Source organism: Myotis daubentonii, chromosome 2 (assembly GCF_963259705.1).
Source record: "Myotis daubentonii chromosome 2, mMyoDau2.1, whole genome shotgun sequence".
Classification (NCBI taxonomy): Eukaryota; Metazoa; Chordata; class Mammalia; order Chiroptera; family Vespertilionidae; genus Myotis; species Myotis daubentonii.
In genome coordinates, this window is record NC_081841.1 from 3,355,141 (window position 1) to 3,369,064 (window position 13,924).

At 62.2% G+C, this 13,924-nt stretch overlaps 1 protein-coding gene across 1 annotated transcript in view; it reads right to left on the bottom strand.

Annotated features, from left to right (window-relative positions):
• Window positions 1-7,023: 7,023 nt before the first annotated feature.
• MPPED1 (metallophosphoesterase domain containing 1) overlaps window positions 7,024-13,924 on the bottom strand; it is a 48,990-nt gene continuing 42,089 nt past the window's right edge. Inside the window, exons 4-6 of the mRNA XM_059680897.1 lie at window positions 10,793-10,908; window positions 8,440-8,553; window positions 7,024-7,466 (exon numbers count right to left, since the gene is read on the bottom strand). Of these exons, the coding sequence (XP_059536880.1) occupies window positions 7,348-7,466; window positions 8,440-8,553; window positions 10,793-10,908 (349 nt within the window). The 3' untranslated portion in view covers window positions 7,024-7,347. The remainder of the gene's footprint in view (window positions 7,467-8,439; window positions 8,554-10,792; window positions 10,909-13,924) is intronic.

Here is a 13,924-nt window from a genome sequence, read left to right on the forward strand (position 1 = left end):
CTCTGCAGAAAGGGCTCAGGAGGCTTTGAAAGACACCCCTGCCCCCCCCGTCCCTCCTCCCCCCTCCACCCCCCCCCCCCAGGCTGGAGCTTTCATTCCTGAGAGCCTGTTGGGGGCGGGAGACACAGGTTCCCTCCCCCTCCAGCCCCCAGCGCTTCCTAGTCCTGGACAGACCTGGGCCTCTACCCCACCTGCCCCGCACCTGCACCACCTGCACCACCTGCCCCGCACCTGCCCCACCTGCACCACCTGCCCCTCACCTGCCCCACACCTGCCCCACCTGCACCACCTGCCCCTCACCTGCCCCACACCTGCCCCACCTGCCCCTGCCCCACACCTGCACCACCTGCCCCACACCTGCACCTGCCCCACACCTGCCACACCTGCCCCACACCTGCTCCTCACCTGCACCTGCCCCACACTTGCAACTGCCCCCCACCCGCACCTGCCCCACCTACCCCACACCTGCCCCACTCCTGCACCTGCTCGTCACCTGCACCTGCCCCACACCTGCCCCTGCCCCACACCAGCCCCTGCCCCACACCTGCACCTGCCCCACACCTGTCCCTGCCCCACACCTGCAACTGCCCCCACCCGCACCTGCCCCACCTACCCCACACCTGCCCCACTCCTGCACCTGCTCGTCACCTGCACCTGCCCCACACCCGCACCTCCCCCACATCCGCACCTGCCCCCCACCCGCACCTGCCCCCCACCCGCACCTGCCCCCCACCCGCACCTGCCCCGCACCTGTATCTGCACCTGCTCCTCACCTGCCCTGAACCTGCACCTGCCCTGAACCTGCACCTGCCCCACACCTGTACCTGCACCTACCCCCCTGCCCTGCATCTGCACCTGCACCTGTCCTGCATCTGCCATGTGCTGCCCCCTGCCCCCGGCCACTGAGCTGGCCATGACTGGAAGCGCCCACCAGCAGCCATTTCGGGAGGGAACCTTCCTCAGAAACTGGGCTGTGTGCCTCGCTGCAGCGCGGAGATCCGCTTCCCGCCAGAGTGTGCGGTCCGGGTCCGAGGACGCCCAGGTGGTGCTTCCTGCTGAGGGAGGGGCGCCAGCGGGCCCAGTGCCCCAGCCCCGGAGAGCGGAGAGCAGCTCCCGGGCTGGGCGGTGCCTGGCGGCTTCTCCCTTCCGTGGCGCCAGCGGGTTGTCAGGAAGCAGGAGTCGGAGCTGCGGGTCCTGAGGGCGCCGGGCCCTGCTGGCCACGCCAGCCCGCTGTCCCACCAGCCACAGCCCTGGCGCGTGCAGCCGGGCGGAGGGAGAGCCTGTGGGCATGTGGCAGTGGAAGGCGGCCTGAGGGGGGCGGGAGGCAGCTCCGTGCTCCTGTCTCTCAGCCCCCCCCCAGCCTGGCAGGGGCATTGGGAGGAGGCTGAGGGGCTCTGGCGGGGTAGGTGGCTGGGACCCCCTCAGCCCAGCAGCTCCTCTTTCTTAGGGACGAATTTCCCAGGCCTGTGCAGCCCCCCTCCCTGGGCCGCGCCTGTTTCTGCAGCTGCAGAAGCAGAGCCCATGTCCTGCCCCGCCTCCCTCTGGGAGCGGCCATCCCCAGGCCGGCCAGCACCTCCGAGCCTGGCCCAGAGCCACACACCTGCTACGGGGGCGCCCAGACCGTAGGCACAATCGGAAGAGAGGGTCGGGGAGCCCTCATCAAGGGGAGCCTGGACTCAGACCTCCGGACAGGACTTCCGCGGGGCTGAGGAGGGTGGGCCCCAGTGCCCTGAGTCAAAGCCAGGAGGCCGAGCGGCCCAGGGGGCGCCACCATCCCTCCTCTACCCAGTCAGGTGTTAAAACGAAAAACAGTAATAGAGAGAAAGACTGCCTTTGGCAGACTCCGTAGTAGACAACACAAGGAAAGACGCGTGAGTTTGAAGAAAACACGTACACAAATTGAATGCAAAGAGAAAAAAACAGTGGGGAAAATTCTATAATTAGCAAAATAGCCTTCAGAAATAAGGAGAAATAATTTTATAGAATTATTTCATAGAAAACTCAAAGATAGGTGAATTGAGATTATCTGGTCTTAAAACAACAAAGGAGAAAAGGAGAAATGAACGCAGCCTCAGACCTGTGGGGATCACACAGTGGGGAGGGATCCCCGAAGAAAAGAGGGAAAAGTTCCCAAACTGGGGAAACACGTGAAGCTACATGTCCAAGGAGCTCAGGGATCCCCGCCCAGACCTCGCTCAGCAAAGCCATCGCAGCAGATGACAGGAGGCACTGGGCCCAATTCAGCGTCAATTCCTAAGAAAAACTTTAACAAACTGGGAACATAAAGGGACTTCCTTAACTGAATAAAACACATTCACAAAAACCTCCAGCTGACATTAGAGTGAATGGTGAGAGTGCCATGCTTTCCCCTAAGATTAGAAGCAAGGCCAGCATGCCCTCCCTCGTACGCATCATCACGCCGAAGGTCCTAGCCAGGGCGATAAGGCAAGAAAAAACAAAAACGGAAAGGAACAAAGAAAACTGTCGTTGGCTGCAGAAGCGGTGGCCACCGACCTGGGAAATTCCGAAGAACCCACCAAAAACACTGAGTGACACATGCAAACGCCAATCATCTGCCTCGGCACCCACAGCGGACAGCTGGCATGTGACTGCTACTTATGGGACCCCTCCCCCAGGGCAGCACTTAGGTATAAATCTAACAAACTGTGTACGAAATCTCTGTGATGAAAAAATGCAAGCGTGGGTGAAAGACATCAAAGACTTAAATAAACGGGGAGGGGAATGGTTTGCGTGAATCACGAGACCCAGCGTTCTAAAAATATCACTCTCCCTTCTTTCATCTGTAAATTCTCCACAGTCGCAACAAAAAGCTCAGCAAGATTTATATATGTCACGTTAACTGAAAGCTAGCTGGATGGATGGATGGATGGATGGATGGATGGATGGATGGATGGATGGGAGAGAAGGTCACTGGGGTCAAGGTCCCCCCTGGTGCTGGGCCCCCGGGGCTTTCTGCCCTGGTGACCGCCTGTACTTGGCCGATCCACTTGTCCTGCTCAGGTCTGTCTAACGCCCACCACACACCTCCTCGAGGATCTGTGGCTGGTCATGCGGTTTAGACCCCCCGACCTTCCCTTCCTTCAGGTCACATTCAGGCCTCGGCTGCATTTCAGCTCCAGGCCCAGATAGGCTGCCATGCCATGCCTGCCCTCACACCCACTGCCCTGAGTAATGACCCCTGCCCTGACGCCAACCCATCCACAGTGGAGCTGGTCCCTGAAAGGAATCACCTGCTGAATATTCTGTTGAGATCTTCCCCTGGGAGCCCCCCCTAAAACCTCCACCCTTAAAACCCCTAGGGCCCGGTCAGCGTGGCTCAGTGGTTGAGCGTCGACCTATGAACCAGGAGGTCAGGGTTCGATCCCCGGTCAGGGCACATGCCCAGTGTGGGATGTGCAGGAGGCAGCTGATCAATGATTCTCTCATCATTGATGTTTCTATCTCCCTCTCTCTCTCCCTTCCTCTCTGAAATCAATAAAAAAATATGTATTTTAAAAACCTCCCTGCATATCCCACGGACACAACGCCCCTCCTCAAGCCTCCTCTTCCTGCTCCCATGCTCCGCCTCCATGCTGGCACCCAATATCCGTTGCCATCTTAGCTCTCCCTCACCCCATCCCAGCCGTGGGCAAACTACAGCCCGCGGGCCGGATCCAGCCTGCTTGAAATGAATAAAACTAAAAAAAAAAAAAGACCGTACCCTTTTATGTAATGATGTTTACTTTGAATTTATATTAGTTCACACAAACACTCCATCCATGCTTTTGTTCCGGCCCTCCGGTCCAGTTTAAGAACCCATTGTGGCCCTCGAGTCAAAAAGTTTGCCCACCCCTGCCCCATCCCCACACCCCACATCCATTCCTCACCAACCTGCCTCCCAGCCCTGTCAGCAGCACTACTGCCATCTCCCTAGTCCAAGCCAGGCCCACAGGAGGTGCTCAGTGAGAGTGTGGAGTGAATGGGTGGGTGGGTGGGTAGGTGAATGGATAGATGGACAGATGGATAAGTCAATAGGTAAGTGGATGAATGAGTAGATGGATGGTGGATGGATGAGTCAATGGTTAGATGGGTGGGTGGATGGATGGTGGATGGATGGATGGTAGATGGGTAGTGGATGGGTGAGTCAATGGTTAGATGGGTGGATAGATGGATGATGGATGGATGGTGGATGGATAGGTGGATGGTGGATGGATGGTGGATGGATGGATGGATGGATGGATGGATGGATGGATAGGTGGCTGGTGGATAGATGGATGATGGATGGATGGATAGGTGGACAGTGGATGGATGGATGGATGGATGGATGGGTGGATGGGTGGATGGTGGATGGATGGATGGATGGGTGGATGGATGGATGATGGATGGATGGATAGGTGGCTGGTGGATAGATGGATGGATGGATGGATGGTAGATGGATGATGGATGGATGGATAGGTGGACAGTGGATGGATGGATGGATGGATGGATGGATGGATGGGTGGATGGTGGATGGATGGATGGATGGATGGATGGTGGATGGATGATGGATGGATGGATAGGTGGCTGGTGGATAGATGGATGGATGGATGAATGGTAGATGGATGATGGATGGATGGATAGGTGGACAGTGGATAGATGGATGGATGGATGGATGGATGGATGGATGGTGGATGGATGGATGGATGGATGGATGGATAGGTGGCTGGTGGATAGATGGATGGATGGATGGATGGATGGTGGATAGATGGATGGATGGATGGATGGTAGATGGATGATGGATGGATGGATGGGTGGATGGATGGATGGATGGGTGGATGGTGGATGGATGGGTCAATGGGTAGGTGAGTGGATGGGTGTATTGATAACTCGATGATTAAAAGTGGCAGGATTTTTGCAGCGTAGGGAGCTTTGAGCCTGGAGTCACTATGCCTGCCAGTGCTTTTCCTGGGCAACACCTGGATCCCAGGTTGGCAAGAGTGGGGTCGCACATGCTAATACCCGGAAGGTATTTGAGCACAACAGGGCACAGAACTGCCCCTGCCAACCACCTCTGAGACCGCCCCACCCCCCAGGGAGCTGGAGCGAGCAGAAGGGCACCCGTCGCTGACCGTGCAAGGAAGGTCACAGGACCCAGGATCCACGGGAGGACGCTGCCCCTGCCCCACGTGCCCCCCACGACAGAGACACAGAAGAGGCGCTGCGCGGACTTCTCTCTTTTTACAAAGACTTTATTGTCTGACATGCTTGACAAAAAAATTACAGCCACAATCAAGGTATGCCAAAATGGTTGAGGAGCACGCATCAGCTCTCGTAGCTCTAGGACCTTTAATGCATTTTCTCTTAAAGTAACAGCTGCCTTCGTAACGTCTTCTCCACATAAAAATACACCCTATTCTGAAGATACCTTAGGAAATTTTTTTTAAGTTTATAGATCTTGGTCCTCATAGAAATGCAGTAGAGGCGACTGAAAGGGCCTTGTGTTTCCCCCCCCCCGCCAACTCCGCACACACGCCATGCGTCTGGGGCACCCCCGGGACCTCGTGAACACCCCAGCCGCCAGGAACCACTTGGGCCAAACAGGGCTCCTGAAGCCCTGCCCCCCAAAGCGCGAAGCTGACCTGGGCCAGTGCGGTGTGGCTGCAGCCCCCACGGTGCCCCGAGCCCCACCGGGAGCCTCGCCGGCGTAGGAAGGAATCCGGGTCTCGGGGATGCCAGGATGCGGGGACAGCACCCTCAGGGCTGCGGGGCGCCGTGAGAAATGAACCAGACAGGTCTAAACGGGACCGTAAGTTACCAAAAACAAGAACCTCGGACACGGATTGCCTCGCAGGGTGGAGCGTTGGGGGGGGGGGGGGGAGACAAGGTTCAGATCCTGCCTCTGCCCCTTTTGAGCTGTGCAGCCCCAGGCACGTTACCTCCCTCTCTGGGCTCTATCCATCTCTAAAATGGGACCAGCAGTGCCCACCTGCAGGCCTGACTGAGATGGAACAGCAAAGGGCTCCTTGCATGCTGGTTCCTGGGCTGGGACTGGGGGGAGGCGAGTCGGTCCCTCCTCTCGGGTGCACAATTTAAGGGGTTACCCAAAACCTCAGTGAGGACGCTAATGGATACTATTTTAATGCAATATTTTTAAAAATCAAAGTCGATGCAAAAACATCCATGATGGACAAAAGAGCCAAATTATAAATGAAGACAGACCTGAGGCTGTGCGTACCCGCCCTGCCTCCCTCGCCGCTCCCCCGCCAGGCCCTGCCGGCTGCCCCTCCCTCAGAGGTTCAGCCCAAGGCCCCCCACCCCCCAAGTCCTGATTTTTAAAAAGAAAAGGGAGACCCCTGTGCCCGGGGCCTGTGCTGTCACGGTGCCACCTCCCGCTACGGGCCAGCTGGCGCTGGGACGAGGTCCATGACCCACTCGGCCATCCTCCGCTGTGGGCGCGCCGGGTGGAATCCTACCAGCATGAGGGAAACCCACGGGGGGGGGGGGGGGCATTCGAGGACGGCAATGAGAAGCATGGGATCCGCTCGTTAAATTAAGAGGGGTGCGCATGTGCGTGCACGCGTGTGCACGGTGCACGCCAGCCTGAGCACACGCGTGGCAGGGTGGCCTCGGCCTGTGGGCCCTCCAGGCTGCCGAGTTCTGCAGACCAGTGTCGCCCCCGTGGGACCGGGCCTCGTCCATGGCTTGGCAGCCCTGCAGCCGGTCCCAGGCTCGTTCTGTAGAACCCACCCCCCTGGATCACCCAGGCTCCGAGCGAGTGAGCGTCAGCAAAGACTCCCACAGGAGCAAAGGGGAGCCACGCGGGCCGCGGTGCGCCGGCCTCCAGGGCAGTCGCGTTCCCGAGACGTGGCGGACACTCCCGGGCGCGGCGCAGCAGGGCGCCTCCTCTGCAGCCTGGGAGCCGAGGAGGGCTGCTCGTCCCGACGATACAACCTCCCGCCCACCCCGCCCCGGGGCTGGCAGCCACGCGGACCCTGGGCTAGAGGGAGGCTTTGTGCAAGAACTTCCAGTCCGTCCAGAACCCCCACGAAGGCGGCCGGCGGCGAAGGATGAAGCGCAGGCCCTTCCCCAGCACAACAGGCCACCGCTGGCCGGTCCTGCACCGAGGGACACGGAATGTCCACGCGGGAACAGCAACGAACACAGAACCCCCAAGACCCACGGGTCCCGACTCCAGGTGACAGGGGCTGGAGCGTCAGGGGCGAGGTGCTTCATTCCAAGGCCTCGGTGCACCTGCGGGCTGGTCCCCGCGGCCCGGCGGGGTGTCTGCATGGGAGGGGGCGGGGGTCCGTGCTCTCAGCCAGGCACACGCAGCTGCAGCGGGTGGGAGGGCCGCGACAGCGGGGGCAGTCAGGAGTTCCGGGGCGTGGGCAGGTCGATGACGATGGGTGGATTCACGGGCTGGTAGTTCACGGTGCACACGGACGCATTCACATAGGTGGTGGTCCCATCCGCCATGACACCGTACCCTGGAAAGCAAGCACACCCCGTCAAGCCTGAGAGGCCGGGCCGGGCCGGGGCAGTAAGCGCCGTCTGCTGGGGCACGACTGACACTCTCAGCTTAGTCTCCGTCTGTAAACACAGGTGACAGTGGCAGACGCTGTTCCCAGGGCTGCTGTGCGAGCAAATGAGGTAATCCACATACGGTGTTCCGCTCAGAGCCTGGCCAGCACACAGCGAGACATCAGCACTGACATCACCACCACCACCACCACCGCCATCACCATCACCATCACCATCACCACCACCATCACCACCATCACCACCATCACCACCACCATCACCACCATCACCACCACCATCACCACCACCATCATCACCATCACCACCACCACCATCACCACCACCACCATCACCACCATCACCACCACCACCGCCATCACCACCACCACCACCACCATCACCACCACCACCAATCTCATCACCACCACCATCACCACTATCACCACCACCACCACCACCACCATCACCACCACCACCACCACCATCACCACCACCATCACCATCACCATCACCAATCTCATCACCACCATCACCATCATCACCACTATCACCACCACCACCACCATTGTCATCACCATCACCACCATCACCACCATCATCACCATCATCACCATCACCATCACCATCATCACCATCACTACCATCACCATCATCACCACCATCACCACCATCACCATCACCATCACCATCACCACCATCACCATCACTACCATCACTACCACCACCAGCAGCATCACCATCACCATCACCACCATCACCATCACTACCATCACTACCACCACCAGCAGCATCACCATCACCACCACCAATGGGCCACCTTCCTCTACCAGAGAAATCAGGGAGGAGGTCACTAAGTCGCAGGGAGGCGAGACGGCCGTTCTAAAGAGCCAGTGCGGAGCGCCTGGTATGTGCGGTCCCCTCCCCGCCCCACATGCTGACCTTCATGGATGTGGCCGAAGACGTGCAGCCGCGGCTGGACGCGCCTCTGCACCGTGTTGAGCAGCTCCACGCAGCCCACCCGCTGCATCTTCTTGGGGACCCAGTCCAGGAAGCCTGAACGGGGGAGAGAAAGGGGGGCAGTGAGTCATTCGCTCACCGCAGACCCCAGCTGCAGCCTTTGCCACCTCAGAGACTGTGGCCTCTGGACTCACCGGCCTGGGCGTAGCTCCCGCACCCAGCACGCTCGCCCCAGCCAGGCCCCGCCCTGCGGCCACACACAGCCACGCTTCCCAGAGCCAGGGCGGGCGGGGTGGGTGGGAGCGCTGGAACACGGGGAGCCCCTGACCATCCGTGCTCAAAGTGGCCTCCAGGGTGGCAACCACGCGCGGCAGAGACCAGCAAACGGAAGCCTGAGGGGACGGGAGACCAGGGCGCCCCCGTGCCAGCCGCGGGGAGGAAAGGGAGCAAGACGTCCACGTCGAAAACTTTCTAAACAAACATCACAAAAGCATGAAAATGAGCGGCATTCCGTGCGGCGCGGCTCCCGCAGCGCCTGGGTCTGCCGGCGCCCGCCTCAGCTGCTTGTTATCCGCACATGGCTACACAAACAAAGCCGAGCTGATTGCTCCAGACGGCGCCCCGGCCCATCCCGGGCCCTCTGTTTGGGTGGGCGCAACGGGTTTTCACAACTGCCGGGGGCGGGGGCGGGCGACACGGTCCCTCGACTCAAAGAATCAGGCAGGCGGCAACACACGCTGACTTGAAGATGAGAGAGACAGAGAGGGAGAGAGGCTGAGGCAGCGAGAGAATGAAAGGAGAGGGGGGAGGAGGGGAGGGGAGGGAGGAGAGAAGAGAAGAGGCGGGAAGTGGGCAGGGAGTAGGCTTGGGGCAGACGCCTGGGTTTTAGGTCCCCCGGACGGGCGACCCACTGGCCGTGTGACCTTGGGTAAGTCATGTGCCCGCTCTGTGCCTCGGTTTCATTCAGCGACGCATCCACCGGCGGCTGGGCTGGGCACACAGGCATTTCCACAACAGGCGCTGTGTGCTGTGTGTGAGGGGGGTGTGGGGAGGCAGCCAGGGAGCAGGACCCCCAAAGATACTGTTAGGACAGGCGGACTGAGGGATGGGAAGGAGGGAGGGAAGGAGGGAGGGAAGGAGGGAGGGAAGGAGAGAGGGAGGCGGGGAAGGAGGACACCAGCCTGCCCCAGAGCCCCCCTGCAGCGACCCACGCGATGGGTGTGATCAGCAGGCTTCCGGTGGGGCTCACACAGCCCCACTGGTCGTGTGACCTGGGTTACAATCTGCTGTGTCGCCCCTAAACCCGACCAGGGCCTGGGACTTGAGGCTCCTCCATTTGAAAACAGGGATAGCGAAGCCTTCCTCTCAGCACTCTGTGGGCACTGGCTGGGCGCCTGGCACACAGTAGGGCAGCTCCTTCCTGTACAAGTGTGTGAGCGAATGCCTTCAGCTGCACTGGGCCCCTCCCGTCTGGGACGCCCCCCGCTCCCTCCCTCCCCTGCCTCCCCGAGACCCCATTCTGTGGTCCCCTCCTCCGCAAGCTCCCCAGCCCCTCTGACAGCCTTTGTCTCTGCCTCTGCTCTCTGGCTTCCTGAACCCTGAACGTGTCGCACTGGGCTGGGGCGTTCTGGGCCCTCCACCCGGTGGCCTGGGAGCCCTGGGCACAAGCTCTGCATCAGGTGAGCCCCTGGTCCAGTGCCGCCCAGGCCTAGCCTGGCCCCCAAGCATCAGGGAGGGGTGGCAGGTTCGGCAGAGGCTGTGGTGGGAGGAAGAAGCTGGTCTGGGCTGAACTGCCAGGAGTTTGAACTTCATTGTAAAGGGCAGAGGGAGCCACAGAGGGTTGCAGAGGGATAGCATGGGGCTGGGCTGGGGCTGGGGCTGGGCTGGGGCTGGGGCTGGGGCTGGGGCTGGGGCTGGGCTGGGCTGGGGCTGGGCTGGGGCTGGGGCTGGGGCTGGGGCTGGGGCTGGGGCTGGGCTGGGGCTGGGGCTGGGGCTGGGCTGGGGCTGGGCTGGGGCTGGGGCTGGGGCTGGGCTGGGGCTGGGGCTGGGGCTGGGGCTGGGGCTGGGCTGGGGCTGGGCTGGGGCTGGGGCTGGGGCTGGGGCTGGGGCTGGGCTGGGGCTGGGGCTGGGCTGGGGCTGGGGCTGCGCTGGGGCTGGGGCTGCGCTGGGGCTGGGGCTGGGGCTGGGGCTGGGCTGGGCTGGAGCTGGGCTGGGGCTGGGGCTGGGCTGGGCTGGGGCTGGGGCTGGGGCTGGGGCTGGGGCTGCGCTGGGGCTGGGGCTGGGGCTGGGGCTGCGCTGGGGCTGGGGCTGGGGCTGGGGCTGCGCTGACTCTTACCCAGCGGGGGTCCGTGGGTTATGAGGATGTCCACGCCTTCGGGGATGAGGTTCCACTTCTCCAGCAGGGCCTGTCCTCGCGGGAGGTTAAAGCCCCAGCCATAAAACCAGGGCTGCCTGGGAGAGAAGAGAGGGTGCAGAGAGGGCGGTGAGCGCGGGGCAGCCACAGGAGGGGAGCGGGCGGGCGGGCGCGGGCGCGAAGGCCACCAGGACTGGCTTGATGCCCACGCGCCCGCCGAGGCCGCAGGGGGTTTGCCTGCGCGGGCGGAGTGGTGGCTGGGGCACCGCCGGCTCCCTCCTCCCCCTTCCCGCTGCGTCACTGGACCTGCTATTTCTCTACGATGAACGAGGAGCATTTATGCCACGAAAACATGGAAGTTGAAAAAAGCCAGCTTTTGCCCAAGATCTTTCTTGCTCAAACCTAAGGAAATCCACCGAGAACACCCCCCGCCCAGGTGAGTGGTTGCGGGTGAGGACACGCACTCCTGCGTCCAGCTGAGGCCCCACCAGGGTCCAGGCAGGGCTGGCCCAGCCGCAGCCTCAGGGCGGCGCCGACGGACCAGGCCAGGGACTGAAACCGCTCCTGTCGCCCAGCCAGGACCTAGCCCAGTGACGGCGAACCTATGACACGCGTCAGAGGTGACACGCGAACTCATTTTTTGGTTGATTTTTCTTTGTTAAATGGCATTAAAATATATAAAATAAATATCAAAAAGATAAATCTTTGTTTTACTATGGTTGTAAATATTAAACAATTTCTGTATGTGACACGGCACCAGAGTGAAGTTAGGGTTTTTCAGAATGCTGACACGCCGAGCTCACAAGGTTCCCGTCACTGGTCCAGACGGCTCCTGCAGTCCTTCCCCTCCACCGGCTCCGTGTGTGTGGGGCCCGGTCCTTCCACGGAGGGCGCCCCCATTCCACTCGCAGTGAGAAGAGGACGTGCGTCCGGTGTGGAAAGCAGGAGGCTGCTGCCCTGGGAGCACGTGGCCCGGAGAGCGGCTGGATCGAACCGCACCAGGCCCCCGCCCACCACTGGGCCGCTCGGTTCTCGGGGCCCGAAGGAACCAACTGGAATCGGGTTTTCATTTACAACGAAAGCGTCCTAAGGATCACCCCTTAGGCGTCAGGAAGTCGTTAGAAGACCCTGAACCGTCACCCCGGGGAAGGCTGGGGGTGCTGGGTGGGGAGGTGGGGTGCTGGGTGGGGAAGGCTGGGGGTGCTGGGTGGGGAGGCGGGGGTGCTGGGTGGGGAGGCGGGGGTGCTGGGTGGGGAGGCGGGGTGCTGGGTGGGGAGGTGGGGTGCTGGGTGGGGAGGTGGGGGTGCTGGGTGGGGAGGTGGGGTGCTGGGTGGGGAAGGCTGGGGGTGCTGGGTGGGGAGGTGGGGGTGCTGGGTGGGGGGGTGGGGTGCTGGGTGGGGACGGCTGGGGGTGCTGGGTGGGGAAGGCTGGGGTGCTGGGTGGGGAGGTGGGGTGCTGGGTGGGGAGGCAGGGGTGCTGGGTGGGGAGGTGGGGTGCTGGGTGGGGAGGCAGGGGTGCTGGGTGGGGAGGCGGGGGTGCTGGGTGGGGAGGTGGGGTGCTGGGTGGGGAGGTGGGGGTGCTGGGTGGGGAAGGCTGGGGGTGCTGGGTGGGGAAGGCTGGGGGTGCTGGGTGGGGAGGCGGGGGTGCTGGGTGGGGAGGCGGGGGTGCTGGGTGGGGAAGGCTAGGGGTGCTGGGTGGGGAAGGCTAGGGGTGCTGGATGGGGAGGTGGGGTGCTGGGTGGGGAGGCGGGGGTGCTGGGTGGGGAGGTGGGGTGCTGGGTGGGGAAGGCTAGGGGTGCTGCGTGGGGAAGGCTAGGGGTGCTGGGTGGGGAGGTGGGGTGCTGGGTGGGGAAGGCTAGGGGTGCTGGATGGGGAGGTGGGGTGCTGGGTGGGGAGGTGGGGGTGCTGGGTGGGGAGGTGGGGGTGCTGGGTCGGGAGGCGGGGGTGCTGGGTGGGGAGGTGGGGGTGCTGAGTGGGGAGGCGGGGGTGCTGGGTGGGGAGGCGGGGGTGCTGGGTGGAGAAGGCTAGGGGTGCTGGGTGGGGAGGTGGGGGTGCTGGGTGGGGAGGTGGGAACTGATCAGAGAAACTCCACCCGCGAGAGCCTGGAGGCCGCCCCCACCCCAGGCTGAGCCTGGCCCTGGCATTTCTGGGGCCCCATCCCGGGTGCACTCAGAGCCCCTCTGGGTGGGCCCCGCCTGGCTGCGGGCAGGCCCTGGGCCACACCAGGGTCCCCTGGAGCCTCCAGCCCGGCCGCCTGGGTGAGGAGCAGGGCTTGGGCGGGGCTTCCCAAACACAGGCCCATTTTTCAAAACTGGATCCAGCATTTACCAGGCCAGCCCGTCAGCAGGGGAGGCATCCGTCCGCCCGGGAGCCACGGAAGGTGGCTTCTGAGAGGGCGGCGGGAACGTATCCGAGGCACCACAGCCAGCCCTCCCCTCCCCCCCCTCGCCCAGCACTAAGGACCTTCGGGGTGGCATTCCCATAGAGCAGCGGTTCCCGACCTGTGAGCCGCGACCCCTTTGGCGGTCGACCGACCCTTTCCCAGGGGGCGCCTAAGACCATCCTGCATCTCAGATATTTACATGACGATTTATAGCAGTAGCAACATGACAGTGATGAAGTAGCAGCGAAAATAACTTTATGGTTGGGTCACCACATGAGGAGCTGTATTAAAGGGCCAGAAGGCTGAGAACCACTGACCTAGGTGCACCTGCCTGGTTCCTGGAAACATGTCACCTGGGTCCCTGGGACGCTGGAGCCCGCCTGCCCTCAGAGACGCCCAGAGAGGTGCCGCCTCCCAACCTCACAGGGCAGGTCCCGGGCAGAGCCGGTGAGAGGCGGGTCTCAGCAGGCAGGACTCGAGGCTGCCACCCCTGTGCCCCGCCCCCCCACCCCTCCCCCCCACACCTGTCTTCGGGGCCATCAGATCCATGGGCCTGCGGGTAGCATCTGGGACGGGCAGGTCCCCGCTCAGGGCTGCCTTGTCCCCGCTCATGGGTGGAAAGGGCACTGAGTTGCCCTCACACCTCCTGGTCCTGCCCACGAGCTGTCCCTTCACCCCCGCCACCAGCCTGTCAAATGCCCGACCTCACCCCTGAGGGCAGGAGGGTCCTTG